We start from the raw sequence: 26,291 nt of genomic DNA, 5'->3' as shown, positions 1-26,291 counted from the left end.
CAAATCTGTATCTTAAGTTGTTACTAATGTTTTCCAAGGCAGCTGCTTACAGCTATGGAACACTACCAGATGGTTATTGCTGCATAGCTTGTATTGTCGCCAGCTGCAAAATAGACTGGTGTGACATGGCCCTTAAGGTCAAAGCAGGTGGTTTTAAGCGCCTGAGCTGGGGGGCGCTACAGCACTAATGCTACAGTGCGCAGTTAGCACAAGTTAATTCAGGATTCCGGGAATCGCCATACCTCAAATTACTTCTCCCTCCAAGCTATGACTTGGAGGGGAAATGGTTTTTAACGCCATCGGGAATCGGGAGTGAATGGGTGAGCCGTCATACGTACACCCTGTGGCACCTAGATACTTTTAGTAGTTTGTTGCCACTCGCCTAATTAGTTGAGGATTTACTTTCTGATGATGGACCTGGCCTTCCATAGACCTAAGATTTTATTTCTTAGTATCTATCACATTTCCATCTCAGAAAAGAACATGTGTAATTGGCTCAGTCCTACAGAGCTGTTTGATCATGTCTGTATCTCACTTGGTACAGATCTTCAAAGATTAGTTTGGTTTAAAGAGACTCTGTAACAAAATTTTCAGCCTTATTTCTTCTATCCTATAAGTTCCTATACCTGTTCTAATGTGGTCTGTCTTACTGCAGCCTTTTCTAGTTGCACTGTCTCTGTAATATCTCTGTTATATAATCTAATCTTCTTTGCTTTGTCGGCTCAAGCAGGAATGTGCTGCTCTACTGTGATAGGGAGAAGCTATGCACACCCCCTCCACGCCCCCTGCAGGCTCTGTATGCTGCGTGTATGACTCACAGACAGAGCTTCTCTGAGCCTGTCACATTCTGGTTAGCAGCCATGTTTTTTGTTTGTAAACACTGCCTAAAACTGGCAATTACAAGCCCGGATTGCAGCAGGGAGTGGCAGAAACAGCACAGAGGGGTCCAGGAGAACATAATGAATAGAATGGTATGCTTTTTATTGTAAAAAATTTTAGAGTACAGATTCTCTTTAAGTTTAGTGTAGACATTGGACGATTATAGGACATAAAATCATGAAATCTGTGTATTGTACGTGAGCATACATGTTCATTCCTATGGAGAAAACTTCATACGAAGGGGAGGGGAACAGTACATAAGTAATAGGCTAAATAATAATAATTTTAGAGAATCGCTATATCTCTAGGCAAGGTGAGCTCCATGAGTTTGGGGACATTTTAAAGAAAAGCATAATTGTTAAGCAGTGTTGCCTTATTTGGGCTGAGTGATGATCATTGTGCGTCTTTACATTTCAAATGTTTGTTTTTTGGTTTTTTTTTTGTAACCTGATGATCTTGAATCTTGTATTCCGCAGGTGTTGAAGGACAGTCACCGGAAATAACTAATATTGTGGATATTCGAGGAGAGTTTAATCGTGAAATTGTGATGAGAATATCTTCAGACATCCATAGCAAAAATAAGTTTTATTCTGACCTGAATGGATACCAGGTACAAGCAGCATTTATTTACAATCCATGCACTTTTCATTCCTTTCAGAAAAAAAGTCTTCCTAGATAGCACCAACTTTCCACAATCTCCCACATAAAAACAGTATACAGAGTTTTTGTGTGCTAGTGTCAAATATTTTCCTGATAAATGTGTCCCTGTGCCACCATGGTGCAGAACAGGGTGTCCCTTGGCCATCATGCTGCAGAACAGGGTGTCCCTTGGCCAACATGCTGCACATCAGGGTGTCTCTCGGCCACCATGCTGCAGAGCAGGGTGTCTCTCGGCCATCATGCTGCAGAACAGGGTGTCCCTTGGCCATCATGCTGTAGAACAGGGTGTCCCTTGGCCATCGTGCTGCAGAACAGGGTGTCCGTTGGCCATCATGCTGCAGAACAGGGTGTCTGTTGGCCACCATGCCGCAGAACAGGGTGTCCCTCGGCCACCATGCCGCAGAACAGGGTGTCCCTCGGCCACCATGCCGCAGAACAGGGTGTCCCTCGGCCACCGTGCCGCAGAACAGGGTGTCCCTCGGCCACCGTGCCGCAGAACAGGGTGTCCCTCGGCCACCGTGCCGCAGAACAGGGTGTCCCTCGGCCACCGTGCCGCAGAACAGGGTGTCCCTCGGCCACCGTGCCGCAGAACAGGGTGTCCCTCGGCCACCGTGCCGCAGAACAGGGTGTCCCTCGGCCACCGTGCCGCAGAACAGGGTGTCCCTCGGCCACCGTGCCGCAGAACAGGGTGTCCCTCGGCCACCGTGCCGCAAAACAGGGTGTCCCTCGGCCACCGTGCCGCAAAACAGGGTGTCCAGCAGCTAGCGTCTTTCATTTGTTGATGCAGCTTTCATTTCTTGGGTCTGTGAAGTTTTGCATGTTAGAAGACTTTCCATTAAACACTCCTCAAAAACCTACAAAAAAAACCCACTACTTACTAAATTGAATGCCATTAAAAATGACTCTTGAAATGATTTTCAAGAAAACAGTTATACGCTTATAAAAAGGTGCATGTTCATTATTAACAAAGCATGAAGCAGTTTAAAATGTTTGAGATGGCTACTTATGACTAACCAGACCATAAACCGCATTCATTGCTATGTAAAGGCAGTGTGTTCTCTGCTGCTTCTCCAACAGTATTGTACTTTTGATTAGACTGGAGTTCTCCTTTTTAAGCAGAAACCCTCCAGCTGGACAAAGGCCAGTACAGTGACTTGTAAACATGAAGATGGAGTTGAATACATTACCCTATGTTCTTAGTATTAAATATACATAGATTTTCACTCTATTCCTAATAGAATTGTATTGGAGTGTACATCTGCAACATTATTACCGAATAATGATGAAATGATTGTAAATTGCTGCAGTAGCATAACCCCGTGTGCTGGTACTTGCACAGCTGCTGCCGGGGTCACTGGCCGCTCATCAGGATTGATTTATGGATGGACTGCATGAACAGAAACTACTTGTTTGCACTTTTAGCAGCCTGCAAAAAAGAAACTTGTATAAGAACCAGGGCAAAGATTTTATTTAAGTCTTTCTAAAGGCTCTAACTAAAATGTTTTCCTTTTCTTTGCTGCTTATCCCAGTTGGAGACATATGCTTCACTTCCTGCCCTGGTTGAAACTGCAGGAAGTAAGGGCATGGTGGGGGGGGGGGGGGATCTGGGGGGCACAATTACTGCAATAAAACTCCAAAGAATTAGAACTTGGGGGATACTTTCAATATTTTGTGACATATTTGTTATTGGAATTCGATCTGAAACTGCAGGTGCCTGCAGTATGAAGTGTTAGCAATGCCGAGCTGTTTTGGATTGATTTACAAAAAAATTAAAAATCTTGCTCTAGGTACACCATGCTATGGCAATGTAACAGCCATTATTTACAACCTTTCAGCAATTCTGACTGTGATTTGAACCACTTCAGTGCTAATGAGTTAAAATAATGCAAATCGTCTTCCACCACAGCAAAGAAAACAGGCTTATCAGCCTTGGTATAGACCCACACTATAAGATCTAACAAATACAATAAAGGCAACATTTCCACTTGCATACGAGCTCTTATGACAGGAACCTAGTAAGCCCCTGATGATGCAATAGTGAAACCGGTCAGGAAAGAGGGGTCAATGGTACAGAGGTAGTGCTTACTGATTTATAGGCTTACTTCACATTCCAGGCCTCTGATGTATGTTATTGCATTAGCTCTGAAATGATTATGAATATGTACTATGTCTTTTCTGAGGAATGAGCTTTGGAAGCTTTTGCAGTTTTAGATTGGCTTTTGAATTATGTGCAGATACTATATACATCAGCTATGTGATATGAACCAGTCGGCAGCAAATCCGAACTACCTATTAGACCTTTTTTTTTTTTTTTTATCCAAGATAATATGGTTTTACAAGTTTTTATATGGGTTATAATTTTTTCTGATATTCTTAATTGTAAATTAGTAAAGTACACATTAATTTTAACGGGAACCTAAACTGAGAAGGATATGGATTTTTCCTTTTAAAATAATACCAGTTACCGGACTCTCCTGCTGATCCTGTGCCCTCCTATACTTTCAGCCACAGCCCCTGAACAAGCATGCAGATCAGGTGCTCTGACTGAAGTCAGACTGGATTAGCTGCATGCTTGTTTCAGGTGTGTGATTCAGCCACTACTGCAGCCAAAGAGATCAGCAGGACTGCCAGGCAACTGGTATTGTTTAAAAGGAAACATCCATATCCCTCTGTTTAGGTTCCCTTTAATGGTTATTTGTTTAGTGTGTCAAGCTGAAATAATAGCTATGTACCGTATATGTGACTGGTCTTGAAGTAGACATTTATATTCTTTGAAGTCTCATTTTTGGCAAGGTTTTTTTTTTCCCCTCCGTAATCCGATTATAATGTATGTGGACACCTTTAATTATTTTTTTGTGGAGTTCTTTAGCACAGATTAAAGCTTTGGTATTTGAGATATCTTTTTACAAACCTCTCTTTGCTACTTCCTTTTATTTTGTGACAGATCCAGCCACGGCAGACTTTGAACAAATTACCTCTTCAGGCAAATGTGTATCCAATGAGCACAATGGCTTATATTCAGGACGACTCTAGCCGATTAACGCTGCATGCTGCACAGGCGCTTGGCATTGCCAGTTTGAGAAATGGTGAGTAGATAATAAAAGCTGACCTGTTCTCTCCTGGCCAGCCTCTGTGCTTTGACAGTCTTTTGTTTCCAATCAATGACTTTGGTTAAGGCAGTGGCCTATTTTAATGAAACCGAACTTCACTGTTTATTCGCTTAAATAGTTTAAATGTTAAAGTGTGGATTAGCAATGGGTCAATAAACTAATATATGCAGGCATTTTGTCTCTGCATAATTTGAAGTTCCATTCTTGTTTTAACTTACTATAACATTTTTTTTATTCTCCTTTTCAAGTGTACACATTAGTATCATATATATTGCACTATATTATTATTATTATTTTATTTATAAAGCGCAAACATATTCTGTGGCGCTGTACAATGTACTACACTGCTATTTTCAGCCAAAGAACTTTACATTAGGTACCGTATATATGCCATATTAGTCTTTACAATGGGTAAAGATTTATAGAGTGAGCGGAAATACTTAAAAAAAAACAAAAAACTGCAAAGTGTAATTTGGCTTCTTTAACTACTTTATGGCACACGCTGATTGAAATCTACGCCCTGTTTTGATGGCTATCTGGCTGCTAGGGCGTAGATTTCAATATGCGTCCTCGCCTCTAATAATTGCATAAGATGACTTCTCCCTGAATGGAACCCATAAAACATATCACACAGACAATTCTCTTTTTCCTCGGTGAGCCTGGTAGTGCAAGTCAAAGCTAGCAAAAAGGGAAAATAAAGGCACCACCATTGCAATGTTAAAGCCATGATTAGCAGCTAAAAATGATGATTTATAGCCACTATTTACCATAGTAGCCACTTACAGCCCCTATTTAGCAGTTTATAGCCGCTAATTGCGGCTTTTAATATTGCCGCTTATAACGGTGAAAATATTGAGGATTGGGGGTGGAGGTTCTTTGATGTTAGGAGTTTGTGTGTGTGAGGGGGGGGGCTAAGATTAGGTACCGGGAGGGGGGCTGGGTTAAGGTTGGGCATCACCAGGGTGTTAGGGTTAGGCATCGGTAAAGTGTAGGGTATTGTATGAGACTAGGGTTATGTTACTGATATTTTACTATTTTGTTTATAAGTAGTATATTGGAAATCTTACCAATATTCTACTAGCAGGTATCTCTAGCACCCTTTTTTCCGGGTGCCTTTTTACATATACACATGCAACTTGAGCTGTTAGTTTATAACACAACTATAGCTGTTAATTACACAGGATCATAAACCAAAGTGGCATATATACTGCCATATAGGGCTATTTGCCACTCATCAGTGAAAAAAAAAAATAATAATAATTTTTCTTGTGGTGAAGTGAATATGCAGTTAGGTCTGCTTCAACTCAACACTTCTGGGTGCATTTCCTTCCTCACAAAGGCAGTGATGATTTGCATGGCTCCTCCCACCATCTTGAAACGGTACATACATAGTGATGCAATTCAGTAACATAGCCTCCTGATTTAAGAATGCCAAATTGTTTTTAGTCATTTGTAGGCAGTCACTGGCACTGATTGACTGAAAGGGAACCTAAACTGAGAAGGATATGGATTTTTCCTTTTTAAATAAGTCGCCTGACTCTCCTGCTGCTCCTGTGTCTCTAATACTTTTAGCCCCAACCCCTGAACAAGCATGCAGATCAGGTGCTCCGACTGAAGTCAGACTGGATTAGCTGCATGCTTGTTTCAGGTGTGTGATTCTGCCACTATTGCAGCCCAAAACATCATCAGGACTGCCAAGCCACTGGTATTGTTTAAAAGGAAACATCCATATCTCTCTGTTAAGGTTCCCTTTAAAGTGAACCTGAGGTGAAATTAAACTGATGAGATAAACAATTATATTTAGCCTCCTACTCTTACTAAAAATAACTTTAAATATCCAATTGTTATCTTTTATATTTAAACATTTACAAAGTAAGTTGAATCTTTTACTGTCTTTGCTTTGTGGCAGCATATTGTGTCCTATAGTTAAATACATGAACTTTTGTCCTTTTTCTGCCCTTTACAAGTTGTTTTCTGCCAGGAAAAAGTTCAGGACTGTAATTTGCTTACCAGTGATATTTACTATATTCCCGACAAGGTACTGACAAGACAGAAGCTGTCACTTCCATGCCTAGACATTGGCCTCAATTCACTAAGCGTATCTCCTGTCTTTAAAGGGAACCTGTACTGAGTAATATTATTTAAAATAAACACATGAGGTAACTTCAAATGAACATTACATAGTTACTTTGCCCTCAGTTCCTCTCAAAAGCTCACCATTTTCTTCTAACAATGATCCCTTCCAGTTCTGACAACATTTTGTCAGAACTGAAATATATCAGTTGCTGTCAGTTATTTATCAGTTGCTGTCAGTTATAGCTGAGAGGACAACTGCTGTGCCAAGTAATGTCCATGTTTCCCTATGGCTTAAGTGGGCGATGTTACAGTTTAACAGTGTGCTGACCAGAAAGTTGTTATGGGGTAAAGGCCATTTTCAAAATGGAGGACAAAGAATTCCCTTGATCACAGTGGAAAAACAGGACGCGGGACAGGAGAAAGAGATTGAGGAGTAGACTACACGGGAAGTACGTATGGCTTGTGTATGTTTATTTTGACTTTTAAATTTCAGTTTAGGTTTTCTTTAATAACGTTTCTAGAGTTATCAACATGGTGATGAGGCATGTCGTATTCAGGAAACATTTTACCTCAGGCAAACCTAAAGTTAACTCTTCTGTCTTTATGTTAACTCTTCAATCCTTAAAATAACTCCAGAGTTAAAGACAGGCTGTTTATTAACTGCGTGTGAAAATGCCTTATCATTTCCAGCATGATCTTAGAGAATTGAGGCCATTACCTCTTTCAGGCAGCAAAATAAAACAAGTAACACCCTGGTTATTAATGTTTTGTACTGTACATACACATGTTTATCTTATTTTATATATTGCCTCGGGCACACTTTTTTTTTTAACAAAAAACAAGGCTTTATTGATAATTTCAAATATTGTACAGAGTAAAAGGGAATGAAGTACGAGAGTACATAATTACATCTGGTGGGTGTACATCAGTGGGGAAATATCTGACAATAGAGCAGGAAAAGACAGATATACAACTTATAGATGCATATACAGTACAGGCATTTTGAAGAAGGTATATCAAGTGGATGTGGAACTATTTCTTCTCAATGAGTTGATGGCATACACCAAATTGAGCATAGCATAGGAGATCTCTTAGGTCTAGGGCGCAGTCAAGCATTTATTCTATTTATAGGCCAGGGTTCGCAGGGAAACTTAGAGGAGGAGGTTTACTAGGAATGGTGGGAGGGGAGGTACATTAAGATATTTTCCATTTGTCCCAGACTAGGTGAAATTTTTTCTCACAGCCTCTGTGGGCATATATTAACCTTTTATATGGGATGGAGTTATTGACTCTTTTCTTCCAATTGGATATGGTCGGCAGCAAAGGAGACAGCCATTTACTGTCAATTTCTTGCCTGGCCATAAAAAGTGTTTCAGATAGGAGGGTTTTGGAAGAGGAATCTAAGTCTTCAATTTGTATAACGCCTAATAGGCATAGAATGGGGTCCAGTGGGACGGGGCTTCCCATTTTGTCGTGTATGAATTTGGTGACTTGGGTCCAAAAAGCAGTCAGGGGGGGGACACTCCCATAACAAATGCATGAAGGAGGGGGAAGCAATTAAGCATCTGGGACAGGCATCTGACTGAGCGGAATTGTATTTAGAGACTATAGCTGGGGTAAGGTATACTTGATGTAATATATATAGTTGAGTGCTGCGTTCACGCAAGCAAGGAGTGGACTTCTTAACCATAAAAAGAGCATCTTCCCAGTCGTCATCCTGAATCTCAACACCCGCTACCTCCCACTTGTCCCTGGATTTCATCGTGCGCTCCAGGGCGTTATTGTTGGCCATTACTTTATATATGTTCCCTATCAAATGTGGGGTAGGGCCATTGGCTATCATATCTATGATGGGCGGGTTATATATCTTAAGGGGTAGATGCTTGAATTGACACATGAAGGCGTGCTTCAATTGTAGGTATCTAAACTGCTGGCTGATAGGTAATTTGAACTTAGCTACCAAGGCATGGAAGGTAAGTAGTTGCCCTTGCGTAAGAATGTGCCCCAAGAAGACAATACCATGTGAACTCCAAAAATTGTGGTCAGGGATGGTGTTAAATTCAGGCAGTGCGGGGTTACTCCAAAGAGGCGTATAATATTCATGCCCATCAATAGAGAATTCCCTCCTAACACATTTCCATACACCGCCTCGGGCACACTTTAATCGCTGCATAAGCTTTATATCGCTCTTGAGGTCATGAATCAATGCCCCAGCCATTTTTTGTCCAGCTCAGCCATTAATCTGATGATGGTATGCTAAGCAGCACATATTTTAATCGCAGAAGTTCTGCTGTTTATTCCTGCAAATGGGATACTAACAATTGTATCTATCCTCCTACTCCTAAAAAGGACTTTTTTAGAATTCCACAGTTTTATTTTATGTGTACAAGCTAAAAAGTAGTATTGTCTTAACCCAAAGATACATTCATTCACACAGTCTGAAAGTTTTAAGCCAAAATTGTCAGGAACCGGCCCACGGCACGCCTGCGTATACGGTTCCCAACTGCGGGTTTGACCAGATTAAGCGGGGAACAGCCTTATTTAAGCTACAAACAAGGCTGGAACCCCTCAAACACTTCCCACTGCCACCACTAGCGTTGCTAGACACGTTCACTCAGCTATCGAGTGCTCAATACGCAATCTGCGTTTTCGTATTTGGGTCAGCTTTGCGCTTAGGCCAAATACGGGAACGCCACGCACCCACACACACACACAGTTGCAATCTTACACTGTCGTGAAGCAAAGACCCACTAACAGTCGTTCCGAACGATACTGTTAGCCACTCTGCTGTTGCTACTCGCACTGGCGTTGTTCGTACGTTGGGTCAGCTGCGCGCTTAGGCCAACGTATGACAAACGCCCCCACACACAATGCAATTACAATTTCATACGGTAGTGTTGCTCAAGCGTACAATTAGGCATGAACTTATACACGGTTACACTTCAGTCTCTTCTAGGCTATGAGTGTTAGTTTAGTACGGCAGAAGTCAAACTTATTAAATAATAATTTAATATTCTAGAAAAACATAGAACAATGCAGAACTTAATATATACAAAAAGATTACAAAAAACAAAGTAAAAATGTTACAAGATAAAAGTTACAAAAATAAGAGGTTACAAAGATAACACACACGGATATTTGCGTAAAAATAAACGGGGGAAAAAAGAACGTTACCAGCTTAGGTTAGAACGTTGTTTGACGGGAGGACGCCGTTTCGACCAGGAGTCGCGATCCTCCCTAGCTATTCGCTACCTCCGAGAGAAGACCCCGGTGGCTGTCCTGGGCCACCTTAAATAGTCTGAAGTGTCCCCTGGGGCATTTAATGTCCAGCCCCCAGGAACTAATGCAGTTTCCCCGTTTGTGACATCCCCGAACGCTTGTCATAATCCTTCTTGTGATATGCACTTCAAAGGGGGTTCCTGTTTTAGCTTCTTGAAGTTTGGCAGGACACAATCTCACCCATTGAACTCTGCAGACATCAAAAAGCTTCCTCCACATTATTTCCTTGGTTAAAGTGTATTTTAGCACATCCATGAAAAGATTGAATTTTGGTTACAGGTAGCAGTTTGCCTGTAATCCTGTAGACAGACGCAGACAATCCCACCTGGGACAGTAGATCAAAAGTGACTGCTAGTGACCTAATGAGCTTAATGAGCTGCTTCCTTGCCTATTGAAGGTGACTGGTCGTATTCACTGAAGACCTCTTTAGATGCAAATGTAGGTCTAGTGACCCACCCACACAAATACATGAACAGTCCAGGAATCTAGCCTGCATATCTACACCTTTGACATACCACAGCAGATATAAAAATGGGAAAATGAAAATATATTACTGTATTATCCTTAACAGCATCAGCACCCCAATATCTCCACACCTCCGCCGTTAACTTGGTGCAAGGCAGATGATCTTCCCAGATTATCCTGCCAGCACCTACATTGTTGGTTCTGCTTGACGGGACAGTCCATCAGCATTCCCATGATTGCTCCCCTTCCGGATAGCGCTGGCAGGTGATTCTAAAGAATCATCCTGCCAAAGCCTACATTGACGGCCTGGCCGGGTGGGGTAACCCTTTAGCATCCTCAGGAGGGTTCCCCACCTGTCAGTTAGCTCCAAGCTACACGACTGGAAAGCTAGGTCAGGTTGCTGCAATGTGTCGTTGCCCTTGGCAACCTGACGTAACCAACCAGGGGAATGCGGGTCAGTGACGACCGTGAATTCGTGACCATAAAGACAGTGCTGCAGCTGGGGAAGGGTCCCCACCGTCGCTACACGCACTCTCTCTATAGTGGCGGGACCTATCTCTCGGTCCCTTTGGGGAACGATTATCTGCCGGTCTGCCTCCTCCACTTCGGACAGCTCAGAGGGAATAACTTCCGAGGACCCTCTCAGCCCGCCCCTCCCAGCTGGTGACCTGCTGGCTAGCCCCCTGAGCTCTTCCAGGCTGCTGTCAAATCGAACAGCCCCAGAGAGCTCAGTGCTGCCTGTCACACATTCCAGGAAGGCTGCAGACGGAGAGGCTCCTGGGCCCTCCGGGCCAGGTTCCGAATTGGGTGTGGCTGACCCAGCAACATTTGCCACTTCGGTGGACAGTCCCTCTGCTGTAGACCCGCTAGCGCTGCGGGTTACCACTGCAGCTGAGGGAGTGTCCACATTATACACATCATGAATCACATCACATTTGGTCTTAAAAACATCTGAAGGGGAAAGATCTGGCCTGGTGCCGTCTGCCCCTTCAGTGGGCAATCCATCTGCTGCAGCCCAGCGAGCCCGGCTGGTTACTCCTGCAGCCGACGGAGTGTCCACCTGACACACAGCATTATGTAGCACAACACATATGACATCAGCATTATCCATCTTACACATATTGACATTTAGAACATTACATTCTACATCAACATTATCTGCTGCATTACACACATTGCTACTCAGCACTTCACAAGTAGCATCAACAGTTCTTGCATCGATCGCTTCGATAGTCCGTGCGTCACAAATGACATTATCAATTTCTGCATTCTTTGTATCAACATGTCCCACTCCAGGCCTAGGCACTGGAGAATCACTAGGGCTGGCTCCTAACACACAGTCCCTAGTCCCTGGGGCCCCACTAGCACTCCCCACTTGCACAGCATTATCAAACAGTACCTTGCAAGAGTCCTGAACTTCTGCTGGGGATGCAGGCTCCACGGGGGTTGGATTAGGCTCATACCGGGCTACTAACCGTCCCAGGTCAGTACCCAGCAAAACATTGGTGGGGATTTTGTCAGTTACCCCAACTTCTTTTAATCCGCTGCCGGCCCCCCAATCCAGGTGGACCAAGGCGGTGGGTATGGCTGGGGTGACACCCCCAATTCCTCTGACAGCAATCATTTTCCCAGGTATGTACTGCTCTGGGTTCACAAGCTGGGGATGTATGAGAGTCACTTCTGCTCCAGTGTCTCTCAGCCCAGTGGCAACTGTACCCCCAACCGAGACAAGCTGCAGATTCTCTGCATAGCCAGTGGCATTCCTGGTAGCACACAAAGCCGTTGGGACTTCTCTGGGGTTTGAGGCCTCACTGGATTTTGGGGCCTCCCTCTTCCTCTCTGGGCACGTCGTGCTGATATGACCCACCCTGTCACATACAAAGCATTTCCGAGTGTCAGGTTGCTTGAATCCAGTAGACAGCGGTGCTTGCCTCCTCTGGGTGCTGGGTGAAACAGGTTTAGCCATCTGTTCTCCTCTCCAGCTGGGCGTAGTAGTCCTCCGGGACTCAGGTGCTCTATGGGCGGTGTAGGCATCGGCCATTTCCGCAGCCTCATCCACTGTCTTTGGTTCTCGATCCAGCACAAACAGCCGGACCTCAACAGGACAGGTGTGTAGGAACTGGTCTTTTATCATCAGCTCCTGCAGGGCATCCAAGGTTTTGACTGACAGTCCTTTTAACCACTGCTGGAAGGCAGTGCGCAGGTTGCACGCGTGATCCAGGTAACTGTCATTAGGACCTCGCTGCACTGTCCTGAAACGTTTTCGATACACCTCTGGCGTGAGGTGGTATCGTGCAATGATGGCTTTCTTAATTGCCTCAAAGTCTGTTTCTTCCTCCTGGGGGAGACTCACAAACGCCTCCAGGGCCTTGCCTCTCAGCCCTGGTGTGAGGTATCTTGCCCACTGCTCACGGGGCACCCCATACTGCCGACAAGTCCTTTCAAACCCCTGTAGGAAAGTGTCTATGTCAGAGTCCTTGTCCATAGCGGGGAACTTATCCAGGGGGATTCTGTGGACTCGCTCACCTTCGCGTTCTGCGGGTCCAGCAGACCGGTTCTGCTGCTGAAGTTTAGCCAGCTCCAGCTGGTGTTGCCGTTCAGCTCTTTCCCTCTCGGCCTGGTGTCGCTGTGCAGCTTGTTCCCTCTCGGCCTGGCGTCTTTCACTCTCGGCCTGGCGTCGCCGTTCAGCTCTTCCCTCCTCTGCCTGTCGGTGCAGTAGGATCAGCTTTAGGCGCAGTTCAGGATCAGCCGAGTTCAGTAGCTGTAGATCAGCTTCCAGAGATGTCATCTCAGTGTTCGGTGGATCATCCAGGACATCGTCTCCACTCGCATCCTGTAGCGGGAGCGATTCCTCCTCTGGCGTGTCGTGAGCTGCATCCACTGACGTTGAAGCACGGGCTTGCTCTGCCTCATCATACTCCTCGAGCGCACGAACTAACTGCTCCTTAGTCTGGCCGCTCACCGTCTTGATGCCTTTGTGCTCACACAGGTTGAGTAGTATCTCTTTGTTTTGCCTTGCATAGCTGGATGCTTTCTGAGCCATCGTGTTGCACAAAATAAAAAGAAAAAAGGGGGGAGGGAAAGCAAACACCAAGTGTGTATCTTTGAACAAAAAAAAAAAAACGTATATAGATTCTGCACTGAGTAGACTTCTGTAGGCTAGTTGCTTCTAGCAAGCTTCCAGCCTTTAGTACTCAGAATAGCAAGCTAAACTGCGTACTAATGTACTAAACGATGCCACCACTGCCAGCCAATTATGTCAGGAACCGGCCCGCGGCACGCCTGCGTATACGGTTCCCGACTGCGGGTTTGACCAGATTAAGCGGGGAACAGCCTTATTTAAGCTACAAACAAGGCTGGAACCCCTCAAACACTTCCCACTGCCACCACTAGCGTTGCTAGACACGTTCACTCAGCTATCGAGTGCTCAATACGCAATCTGCGTTTTCGTATTTGGGTCAGCTTTGCGCTTAGGCCAAATACGGGAACGCCACGCACCCACACACACACACAGTTGCAATCTTACACTGTCGTGAAGCAAAGACCCACTAACAGTCGTTCCGAACGATACTGTTAGCCACTCTGCTGTTGCTACTCGCACTGGCGTTGTTCGTACGTTGGGTCAGCTGCGCGCTTAGGCCAACGTATGACAAACGCCCCCACACACAATGCAATTACAATTTCATACGGTAGTGTTGCTCAAGCGTACAATTAGGCATGAACTTATACACGGTTACACTTCAGTCTCTTCTAGGCTATGAGTGTTAGTTTAGTACGGCAGAAGTCAAACTTATTAAATAATAATTTAATATTCTAGAAAAACATAGAACAATGCAGAACTTAATATATACAAAAAGATTACAAAAAACAAAGTAAAAATGTTACAAGATAAAAGTTACAAAAATAAGAGGTTACAAAGATAACACACACGGATATTTGCGTAAAAATAAACGGGGGAAAAAAGAACGTTACCAGCTTAGGTTAGAACGTTGTTTGACGGGAGGACGCCGTTTCGACCAGGAGTCGCGATCCTCCCTAGCTATTCGCTACCTCCGAGAGAAGACCCCGGTGGCTGTCCTGGGCCACCTTAAATAGTCTGAAGTGTCCCCTGGGACATTTAATGTCCAGCCCCCAGGAACTAATGCAGTTTCCCCGTTTGTGACATCCCCGAACGCTTGTCATAATCCTTCTTGTGATATGCACTTCAAAGGGGGTTCCTGTTTTAGCTTCTTGAAGTTTGGCAGGACACAATCTCACCCATTGAACTCTGCAGACATCAAAAAGCTTCCTCCACATTATTTCCTTGGTTAAAGTGTATTTTAGCACATCCATGAAAAGATTGAATTTTGGTTACAGGTAGCAGTTTGCCTGTAATCCTGTAGACAGACGCAGACAATCCCACCTGGGACAGTAGATCAAAAGTGACTGCTAGTGACCTAATGAGCTTAATGAGCTGCTTCCTTGCCTATTGAAGGTGACTGGTCGTATTCACTGAAGACCTCTTTAGATGCAAATGTAGGTCTAGTGACCCACCCACTCAAATACATGAACAGTCCAGGAATCTAGCCTGCATATCTACACCTTTGACATACCACAGCAGATATAAAAATGGGAAAATGAAAATATATTACTGTATTATCCTTAACAGCATCAGCACCCCAATATCTCCACAAAAATATATCAACCACTGACCTTGTTTAGCTATTCCCTACACTCAGAAGCTAATCTCTTCCAGGAAAAAGTTTTATGGCTGTAAATCCTTATCGAGTATTACACTATTGTCCAACTAGGTCCCGACTGGAGAGAAACTGTCACTAACATACCTAATGTCTAATTCCTTCAGGCAAAAAAAAAAAAATAATAAGAAAAGAAACATGGCATAGTTATTTGTATGCTTTCCACTGTGCTTACACATGTCTATCTCATCCTTCCCTTGATGCAGGAAAAAGCGTTAGATCTACCGCAGACACACAGTGCGGATTACTATTAGGCATGCACACAGTGCGCAGGTCTGTCAGCTAGCATACATTAAGTGCCGTGCTAGTGGAATATGAGCGCATCATGTGGCACTTTGTAGCGCACACCAGCTGACTGGGCCCTGCATTAATAGTAACCTACGCTGTGTGTCCGCAGTAGAGTTACTGCTTCTTCTTGCATCAAGCTCCATTGCACATGTCACCTCAGGTACCCTTTAAGGCTCGGTGGGGAATAGTATTAAAGGACAACTATCGATTCACTTCTTTATTAAAGCGGTATTGTCACCATAAAAATCAAATTTCAACAGCAACTGATCTGAGTGTTTTAAGTGATAAAGATGCTAATCCTTGCACAACTTTTTCTGCTGTTATGTTTTGGAATTATCAAATACTTTAGGAGCACTGGCCCTTTAATAGCCATTACCATTCAGTTGCATGCTGGGGGTTCTTTTTATCTATAATATATTCCTCCTATTCCCTTTATTTCTCTGTCTAGCTGCTTATCTGCTCACTTGCGTTTAAAAGGAAGGCTGAGGTGACTCAGAAATTGGAGGATAAGACAGTGCAATTCCTAGTATACACCTCAGTGGGGCGTACGTTAAAAAGGGGCGATGGGAAAAAAGGGCGCCGGGTTTTTAACGATAAACATGGATTACGTTTAAAAATGTATTTCGTTTAAAAGTAATGTTTTTAAACGTTATAAATCATTAAATAATGTGTATTAAATCGGCAATTGTAAAAATGTTAATCTTTCGTTTAAATAATGAAACGCATAATAACGTTTAAAAAAAAAATTACTAAGTAACCCTCCCTGTACCTACCCCTAACCCCTAGACCCCCCTGTTGATGCCTAAACCTAAGACCCCCCCTGTTGGTGCCTAAGTAACCCTCCCTGTACCTACCCCTAACCCCTAGACCCCCCTGTTAGTGCCTAAACCTAAGACCCCCCTGTTGGTGCCTAAACCTAAGACCCCCCTGTTAGTGCCTAAACCTAAGACCCCCCTGTTGGTGCCTAAACCTAAGACCCCCCTGTTGGTGCCTAAACCTAAGACCCCCTGTTGGTGCCTAAACCTAAGACCCCCCTGTTAGTGCCTAAACCTAAGACCCCCCTGTTGGTGCCTAAACCTAAGACCCCCTGTTGGTGCCTAAACCTAAGACCCCCCTGTTGGTGCCTAAACCTAAGACCCCCTGTAATTGTTTTCGTTTAAAAATAATGTAAAAAAAAAAAAAAAAAAAAAAGTAATGTTTTTCGTTTAAAAATAATGTTTGGGAAAAATATTGTACTGGTTTTCGTTTAAAAATAATATTTAAACATGTATAAATCATTAAATAATGTGTAATCATGAGAAACAGTAATAAAACATTAAGTCTCCGGGCGCCGCTTTTAAAACGTTAGTTTTCTCCGGCGCCCTTTTTTCCTACCGGGCGCCCATTAAACGATATTTATTATAGAAGTGAATGGCGGCGCCCGATTTGTCCACTAGCCTCAGGCGCCCGAATTTACTGTTTCCTCAGTGGGAGTGTCTGAAGACTCTGGGAGGAGGGCAGCTAATGAATACAAAATGAGCAAGAGAAGGGAGGGGGGAAAACAAGAGTCAGGGAGGATATGATGTCAGCATTAGCTTGGCAAAAGGGTCAATACCTTGAATAGGATTTTCTGCTTTTCCTTTATAAATTTCACAGGAATCATTACGTGGATAGCACAATACATCTGTTATGTAAGTAGAACTAATATTTATGTACTTGTATATGTGTTTTTTATTTCTAGGCTAGCATAGGTGTCGCTTGTTCTTTAACCACTTGCCGACCGCGCACTCATAACGTGCGTCGGCAAAGTGGCAGCTGCAGGACCAGCGACGCAGTTCTGCGTCGCCGGCTGCAGGCTAATTAATCAGGAAGCAGCCGCTCGCGCGAGCGGCTGCTTCCTGTCAATTCACGGCGGGGGGCTCCGTGAATAGCCTGCGGGCCGCCGATCGCGGCTCGCAGGCTAAATGTAAACGCAAGCGGAAATAATCCGCTTTGTTTACATTTGTACAACGCTGCTAACAGTAGCAGCGTTGTACTGGATCAGCGATCCCCGGCCAATCAGCGGCCGGGGATCGCTGTCACATGACAGGCAGGAGCCTGTTAGAGGCTGCACAGGACAGATCCGTTCCTGTGCAGCCTCTGATCTCCAAGAGGAAGGGAGGTAGGAGAGGGAGGGGGGGAATGTCGCCGCGGAGGGGGGTTTTGAGGTGCCCCCCCCCCGCAAACCTCAGCCAGCAGGAGCGATCAGACCCCCCCTACACATCATCCCCATAGGGGGGAAAAAGGGGGGCGATCTGGTCGCTCTGCCTGCTACCTGATCTGTGCTGGCGGCTGCAGAGCCCACCCAGCACAGATCACAGAATACAGCGCTGGTCCTTAAGGGGGGGTAAAGCGTGGGTCCTCAAGTGGTTAAACTGGGATGGAAATTGCTTGTCTAGGTGTTTCTTATGCTGCATACACACTTGATATAAAAGTCTCTGGAAAAGGCAAGATCACAGACCAATTATACCCCATTCCATGTAGTATGAGAGCCATACTCTACACAGTCTATTCTATGGAGCTGCACTCCCCCATCAGATCCCCCATCAGCCTGGCTCCGGTGGGCAGCGTGAGTGGAGTCGGAACTCGGAAGTTTTCCGCCTCTCCGAGTCCCGATTGGCTGCGCGCCTCTCCTCCCCTGATTGGCTGCGCACCGCGCCTCTCCTTTCCTGATTGGCTGCGCGCCTCTCCTCTCCTGATTGGCCAGGCTCTCTCCTTCCCTCCCCTGATTGGCCAGGCTCTCTCCTCCCCTCCCCGATTGGCCAGGCTCTCTCCTCCTCTCCGCTGATTGGCCAGGCTCTCTCCTCCAGCGGCCAGCAGCAGAAACTGTGTTATACAGCTGCTGGCTGCTAACTTCAATGGGACGCGGCCAAGAGGCCGCGATCTACCGATCAGGCGGTCGCGATCTACCGGTAGATCGCGATCGACCTATTGGGCACCACTGGTGTAGAGTATGGCTCTCATATTACACGGAATGGGGTAAAATTGGTCTGTGATCTTGCCTTTTCCAGAGACTTTTATCTCAAGTGTGTATGCAGCATTAGCACTGCTGTATATCTCCCCCCTGCTCCTCTTTCTTTGATGTTATCATATTCCTTTCACAAGGGGTGTTGGACCAGTGAATAATGAGGGGGGGGCGATCCCTCTCTCTAAATCTGTTAACCCTGTGTGTACTTTATATCTTTAGCAGATGACAGGTCTCACTAGCTTAAGCTGCAGCTGTAGATTTGTGTTTCTGAATATGCTGTCCAGGGTTTGAGGGTTGGCTGTCTGAGAATAATACACTGATGTGCTGAGCTAGAAGGCTGAAATGTATCTGCAGCATAAATAAACATTCTCTTTTGTGTATGAAACCAGATACCAAGGCAGAAATTTTATACTTAAGTGTGTGTGTGTGTGTGTGTGTGTGTGTGTGTGTGTGTGTGTGTGTGTGTGTGTGTGTGTGTGTGTGTGTGTGTGTGTGTGTGTGTGTGTACTAAAATGCTAATGAGTCCAAATTGATGCAAATGTTAGAGAAATGTGTGCAGAATTGACCAATCAATGACATTGCAGCTGCTGCTCTTAATTGGTCAGTTTAACGCTGTATACATTTGTATCAAACTAGCATAACATTTGCATGAACTTGGAAATATTAGCATTTCATTGACTATCTGTATCTAGCACTTGAATTTGGGAATAGAGCAGGGAATCTCTTCAGGGGGACTGATGAGATTCCTACAACCATCGGATTCTGCGCTCATCAATTTCAAATAGACTGGGTGACTATCATCTATTTTTTTTCTGTTCGTATCAAATTGCCCGTAGATATAGGATAATTTACTGTTTCTTCTGGCTTCTTCATTCCTGGTATTTTATTGCAAGATTCACTATAAATTTGAGCTCATTGTTTCAATGCACTGTCTTTATAACCAAAGTAAAGACTATAACGTTAAACATAGTGTTTCCAGACATCAAATTGTGTAAACTTTTGCTTCATTTCCTCCCAAGGTCAGCTGGAAGTGTTCATGGACCGCCGTCTGATGCAGGATGATAACCGGGGTCTTGGACAAGGTCTTCAGGATAATAAAATCACATCTAATTCATTCAGGCTTCTTTTAGAGCAAAGGGCTGGAGTTGATGAGGTATGGAAAGCATATTCGCCATGGGTGTTTTAAGCAGCAATGGTTGCAGTGGTGATTTAGAAAGGCACATAGACTCAGTAATGTGACTCCCCTTATGGTACCAGGCAAATGCCCAGTGTCCTTTCACGATTCCACTCGGCAGCATTTATTAAATGTTTGTATTTGAGTTAGTGAAGCAGTAACTTTCCATGCATTAATTTTACTTTTTTACAGTTTATAAGCCATTTATGAAACCATGGCTCCCAATTCTAATTCACATTTACTTTTATGTGTAATTATGTTAAATACTGTTCCATTGTTTTTGCTTTTTAAATCATTGGCACAGCATGGACACCAAATTGTAGCTGAGCACAGATGCTTTCCAGGGCTGCTGTATAAACTGAAAATGAGCTCTGAGCAACACATTTGGACGTCTGCTTGTAGGCTGATTGCTTGTTCAGTATTGCAAAAAGATGAGCAGTACGCAGTAAGCTGTAAATATGTTGTCTAGCAACATTCACTTGTACAAGTCAAACTTTCCACCCACTGGGGATCTCTCCTGCTGCCTGTAGCTGCATTTTGGTGAATTTTCTTTACGGGATGACATCATCATACTCAAGCAGAACTATAAAGAGTACTATACTGCAGCATGGCAGCTGCAGTGTATAGCTCATTCCTTTTTATTACAGTTTCTGTGCTGCCCTAAACACATCAGATGGGCATTAGATCAGATAAGAAAAATCAGTATGCGACCCCAAAGGTGGTCACACACACCATGCACTTTTATATTTCTTTTTTTCCTTAGTCTGAGAATTGCAATCAGTTTTTCTGATTGTAACATTTGAAGACACTGACCAATATATCACACATGTTCAGTTTTTTCCCCAATTATGAAAAAAAAGATTGAAAACTAAAAAAAATTGCTTTGGTCTATAAATAAAGAAATCGCCAATCTATCCTAAACCTGATTAAAAAAATCAGCCACTCCCAATCGACCTTTATTTAAAACAATGGAAAATTCCATACATTTTAACTTTTCATTGTTCTGTACAACCAATCAATTTTTATTGAATTTCTATAAAATCAGATCTTTTTATCGTATGGTGTCACCTTGTGTGGTCACCTTAATATTGATTTTTCAGCTGGGTATGGCACTTGAAGAGGACCTATAACATATAAGGGGCTTGATTCACAAAAGTGTGCTAACAGCACCCTTGTGAAAAGCCCCTTATCACACATATACTCAGTTTAGGTGTGATAAGTTTAGGCGTGATAACTATAGCACCAACTGGGTTAGCACCGCAGTGTACAGTTGATCAAAAGTTTTGCTCTAGCAAAGTCTGGTGCGCGTGAAACGTCGCATAGAGTTTAATGACGCTGCTTTGCGCGCGCTCTAAACTTATCACGCCTAAACTTATCACGCCTAAACTGAGTTTAGGCGTTGATAAGGGGCTTTTCACCAGCGTGGTGCAATGGTTATCACGCCTAAAGTCTTTTAGGTGTGATAACTGGGTTATCACCGCTTTGTGAATCGAGCCCATAGTATAGTATGCAGTAAATTATTCAGTACACTTTTTTTACATTAAATATTGCTGGTTTATGCATCAGAAACACATCATATAGCTACATATTGGTACATGGCCCCACCCTCCCACTGAGGCTTATCCAAATCCCCCACCCTGAGTATTCTGAGAGACCAGCTATGTTTTTGTACTGTCTTTGTAACGCTTAGTAAACAACCATTCCGCAGAGATCACCTGCCAGTACTAAAGATGTTGCTGCCTGTGATGCATTTCAGAAAAAAAATCAGGAAGCTAAAAGATTTTACAATGGGCAAACACTGACTAAATTAATATTGTAAAAAATAAGCAATTGTATTCATTGTTATGTTGATTACAGTTCCTCTTTAATACTGCAACTGCAGACATCTGCTGGATTGTCGATCTGACCACTGACACCACCGCTATTTCTTGCAGTACAAAGCTATATACGTGTTATAGGACAGTATAGGAAGGGAGTCATGCTCACTTCCCCTGTCTTCCCTGACCACCGTTGGTCAGGAAGAAAAAATGGCTTTTCCCAATCAACATATAATCAATACGACAATTGTAATATAAATCAAATGTGTCCAAGTTTTAATAGATTTTACTTTGACTTCTGTTTAATTTTCTATTTGAAACATCTACATACGGTGGCCTGTAAGGAGAGGAGGGAGCATTCTAGAGATTAGAGGGGTGCATGGGAAGAGCCCATGTGTGGACATTAGCAGGAGGTGCAGAAGGAAGAGGCTAGCAAGGGTTGTTCTGCTTTCCTCTTGCATAGATGTCAGACTGTACTTATCGGTATAGTACTGATGAAAAGTGTAAAAGGGAAAGCTGCATAAGTCTCCCTTACTAGGATGTGCATATTTATTAACTGAGCTGAAGTGATGCATTATGGGAGCTTCTGCTTCTTGCTCATACAAAGCTTAACATCAGCAATTACCTACTGTTTTGAAATTCAAACTAATGATAATAAGTGAAAAAATGATCTTTTTCACTGTAAGAAGTCTTATCACACCGCACCATGTCCCCATTCATATTACACTGCTACTGAGTGTGCCGACAGGATAATATGGACAGGGACATTGTTTACCCATTTTTCTGTGCATGTGCCCCCTTACCGTGATTGTTCATTTACACTTACCGCGCCGCCATGGTCTTGCATTGCTGCATAATCCTTGCAGTAAGCACAGATCATGCAGCAACGCACTGCAGAGTTTACGGTGGGCTTGCAGCAATTTCACTACATCCGCTGCACCGCATCATGTGGCAGTAGTGTGTAAGTCTCAATAGGCGTACATTCCCCTCATGTCACGCTACGGCGAGGGAGAGTACCTTGACACATGTAATGTGAAAGTAGCCTCAGTTTCCTGGATTACCAATGTTCATACGGTTTTCTTAAATCTTAGTCAACAGACCCCAGTGAGTTTTCATTTCTGTATGAGTTTGTTGAAGATTGATGAACCTGTGATTTATGGTGGGCGTGTTTTTGTCTCTTTTTTTACTTTTTAAATCCATGAAGGGTGAAGAGAAAAAAGCTGTCAGTTACCCATCCCTTTTAAGTCATGTAACATCAACCATTTTAAATCATCCATTAATCTCAATGGCTGTAACAGCAGAGACTGGCACTCCTCCGCTACTAGATGCCTTCAGCCCTCTGATGTCTTCAATGCCTTGCGATGTGCACTTGGTTAATTTACGATCGATACAAGCTAAGGTATGTCTCCTTGCCAATATTATTATATGTTCTTACTTGCTTATCTTGTGTTAGAGGAGTCACAAGGAAATGACAGATGTGTACTACAAATGACCTAGACACATAAAATGTATTAAGTATATTTACAGAGGCTGAAACTCTATTAGACAAGGCAATGGTATGGAGTGATGATTTATAGGCTTACTGCTTGTTATTACATCCCATAAAAAGTGGTTTAAGTGGCCACATCTCATGCATGATCTGATTTTTTTTTTTTTATTCCGATTAAAAAAATGTAGCACCATGCAGTACTTCGGAATCGCATATAGTGTGCAAGAGACTTAAGTAGAATTTCATAATTTTACAGATCCAGGTGGTCTGGTCACGTTAATGTATTTTTTGGGGGAGAAGCCTTTCCCTGCCATATTTGTGTGTTTTAAGTGTTATTCAGTGTAAACCTTTCAGATTCAAACATACATAAGCTATGATCGCACAAGTAAATAGTGGATGATGTTTTGTACAATAGAAGGTAAGCATGCATGATTCAGAGTAACAGATGTTAGCAGGCTTTATATGGAGCGTGAGGCTTCTGTTGGGTGGTTTTCCAGTTTGCTTTTGATCCTGTTTTATGTGACGTCCTCCAAATAAAACTCCCACCTGCCAGTGAAATCTCACTTTTAAATTGCCTATACAGCCATTTAACCTCTTTCCAGGAACTTCTGTGCATTGTTACTGAACCCAGTGTCCGCTACTTAAGATAGGAATATAATGAGCCTGTGTTCAAAGACGCCAGATTCATAGCAGTACGCAGTTTTGCTGTGATTTTAGGATAACACACAAGCATGTATATCTGTAATTGCACAAACCGTGCAGGAAACCAGAGGCTTTATAAATCCATGCAGTTTAGCTTAACATTACCCTTTTTGTTTTTAATTTTCTTTTATTCTGCATTTATTATACAAAGTGAGATACATGGGTAATTTTGAAGTTGCTTATTTTTCCTTGCAAGTATTAATCTGTAAAGTAGGCCTAAAGCCGCATCTACACGAGTAGATGCGGCCGCGATGCTCCTTATCAATCGAGCCGCTGATGCGGCTCGATTGATAAGATCCGACAGGACGGATCTCCGCACCGCCGATTCCCTGCTCGCTCTCCGCGAGGGGACAATGGCAGGGAATCGAGCAGAAGATAAGCGGGGACGAGCGGGCAATCGAATTCGGCGCGTGAGCGGGGACGCGGCGGGCACGCGGAAGAGGCGATCCGGCGGCTAATCGAGCCGCCGGATCGCAGCCTCATCTACCCGTGTAGATGAGGCTTTACACTTATCCATTTTCCCTGTCGATATACGGCAGATCGAATCTGTGAGACTGGGACCCGGCTGGCACACAAATCATGCTGAAATTGGTTGAAAATCGTTGTGCAGTGTGTGGAGGCAATCAAGCAGATAGATCCTCTTTCTGATCAGAGAGGGATCTATCTGCTAGTCCTATCGACCAGTGTCAATATGACTAGCAGATTGCTGATCTGTGCATCCCCATAAAGGTACCCATAGACAATGGATGTCACTTTTTGGTTGGATAAAGTGGTGACCTAAGGTACATGATGTCACAGGACAGATGCCAGACATCTGCTCACAAAGAAAGAAAGCCTTATTTAGGTAGAATCATTCTTATAGAATTTTCTGCCTTTGCCACAGACTTAAAGCCCACCTAAACCTTCATTTAAAAATATATAGCAGGGTTAGTGCGTTACAACCCTTCCATGGTTAAAAAAAAATAAAGGATTTCAAGGGAAACCTGCAAGTTTGAAGGGAAAAAAAAAAAAGTTACTTACCCACATAGAGGGATGTTTCTCTACATTCTACTAGGAGAGCTGCACACTGTCACAGCAAGCCACAGACTGAGAGGAGCATAAATGAACTGCTCACCCATTGTACCCCTACCCCACCCCCTTCCATGTCCCTCATTTACCCTTGCTTTGGCAATGCCTGTAGAAATCTTAGTCATGCCAATAAAGCTTTTTTTTTATTTGATTTGAAAAGCTCTTGCTAATGGTATGCTGTGGCCTCCAGGCTTTAGTATCTAACTTTAAAGAGAACCCGAGGTGGGTTTGAAGAATATTATCTGCATACAGAGGCTGGATCTGCCTATACAGCCCAGCCTCTGTTGCTATCCCAAACCCCCCTAAGGTCCCCCTGCACTCTGCAATCCCTCATAAATCACAGCCACGCTGCTGACAAACAGCTTGTCAGAGCTGGCTGTGTTTATCTCTATAGTGTCAGTCTGCTGCTCTCCCCGCCTCCTGCAGAACTCCAGTCCCCGCCTGCATCCCTTCCCTCCCTGCTGATTGGAGGGAAGGGACGGGGGCAGGGACCGGAGCTATGCAGGAGGCGGGGGAGCAGCTGAGACTGACACTACAGATGTAAACACAGCCTCACAGCATGGCTGTGATTTATGAGGGATTGCAGAGTGCAGGGGGACCTTAGTGGGGTTTGGGATAGCAACAGAGGCTGGGCTGTATAGGCAGATCCAGCCTCTGTATGCAGATAATATTCTTTAAACACACCTCGGGTTCTCTTTAAAAAAAAATAAAAAAATCTTTCAGGTTCTCATTAACATCCATGCTTGTAGTAAACTAAATCGTTTAATTCCCCTTTTCTTAGTGAGTTAATGCTAGTGGGCTTTTTTTTTTATTTCTTTTTTTTTTTTTTACTTGAATTGACTATAGATTTATCTAGTGCAATAGACACTTGTTTTATCTGTAAATGTTCTCTATACTGGATATTGCTAATGCAACAAGTTTTACATGGAATTCCGTTCTAGGCACCACATTACAGGAAAGATATTGCAGTTTTATGCTGAACATACATGGTGCGTTTTTTATTATCAATCGAGCCACTGATGGCTCGATTGATAATATCCGACGTGTCCGATACCTCGCCGGATCGATTCCGCGCTCGTTACCGGCGGGCGGAACAATGGGAGAAAACGAGTGGAAGATTAGAAGCGCCCTCGGAGACGCGCCGGTATTGAGCCAGCGGCTCGATTCCGGCACATAAACGCACCGTGTATCCCTAGCAGGTGCAGAGACGAGCAACAAAATTGGTACGTGGGATGGAAGGTCTCACTTACCAGGAAAGGTTAGATAAACTGGGGTTATTTAGTCTAGAGAAAAGATGCCTTAGAGGGGATCTAATTAACATGTATAAATACACCAGAGGGCAATATAAAAGCTTGGCGGATTAGCTTTTTGTCCCTAGGCCTTCTCAAAGGTTTAGCCATTTATTTAGGAAAGGGTTCTTTACAGTAAGAGCGATTAAGATGTGGAATGCATTGCCACAGGAAGTAGTTATGGCAAATTCTATACTGCATTTAAAGGGGGCTTAGATGCTTCCCTTGCGTTGAAAGACATCCATGGCTACAATTGATCCAGAGATTTTATCT

General features: G+C 43.7%; 1 protein-coding gene across 2 annotated transcripts in view; it reads left to right on the top strand.

Moving 5' to 3' along the window:
• Window positions 1-26,291, top strand: part of MAN2A1 (mannosidase alpha class 2A member 1) — a 183,732-nt gene that overhangs the window by 150,104 nt on the left and 7,337 nt on the right. For both annotated transcript variants that reach the window (XM_068247382.1, XM_068247388.1), the window contains 4 exons: window positions 1,356-1,489; window positions 4,484-4,625; window positions 19,499-19,632; window positions 22,675-22,869. In XM_068247382.1, coding sequence (XP_068103483.1) covers window positions 1,356-1,489; window positions 4,484-4,625; window positions 19,499-19,632; window positions 22,675-22,869 — 605 coding nt within the window. The remainder of the gene's footprint in view (window positions 1-1,355; window positions 1,490-4,483; window positions 4,626-19,498; window positions 19,633-22,674; window positions 22,870-26,291) is intronic.

This window comes from Hyperolius riggenbachi, chromosome 1 (genome assembly GCF_040937935.1).
Source record: "Hyperolius riggenbachi isolate aHypRig1 chromosome 1, aHypRig1.pri, whole genome shotgun sequence".
NCBI lineage: Eukaryota > Metazoa > Chordata > Amphibia > Anura > Hyperoliidae > Hyperolius > Hyperolius riggenbachi.
Note: the sequence above shows the minus strand (reverse complement) of the source record. Positions and strands in the feature narration are given on the sequence as shown.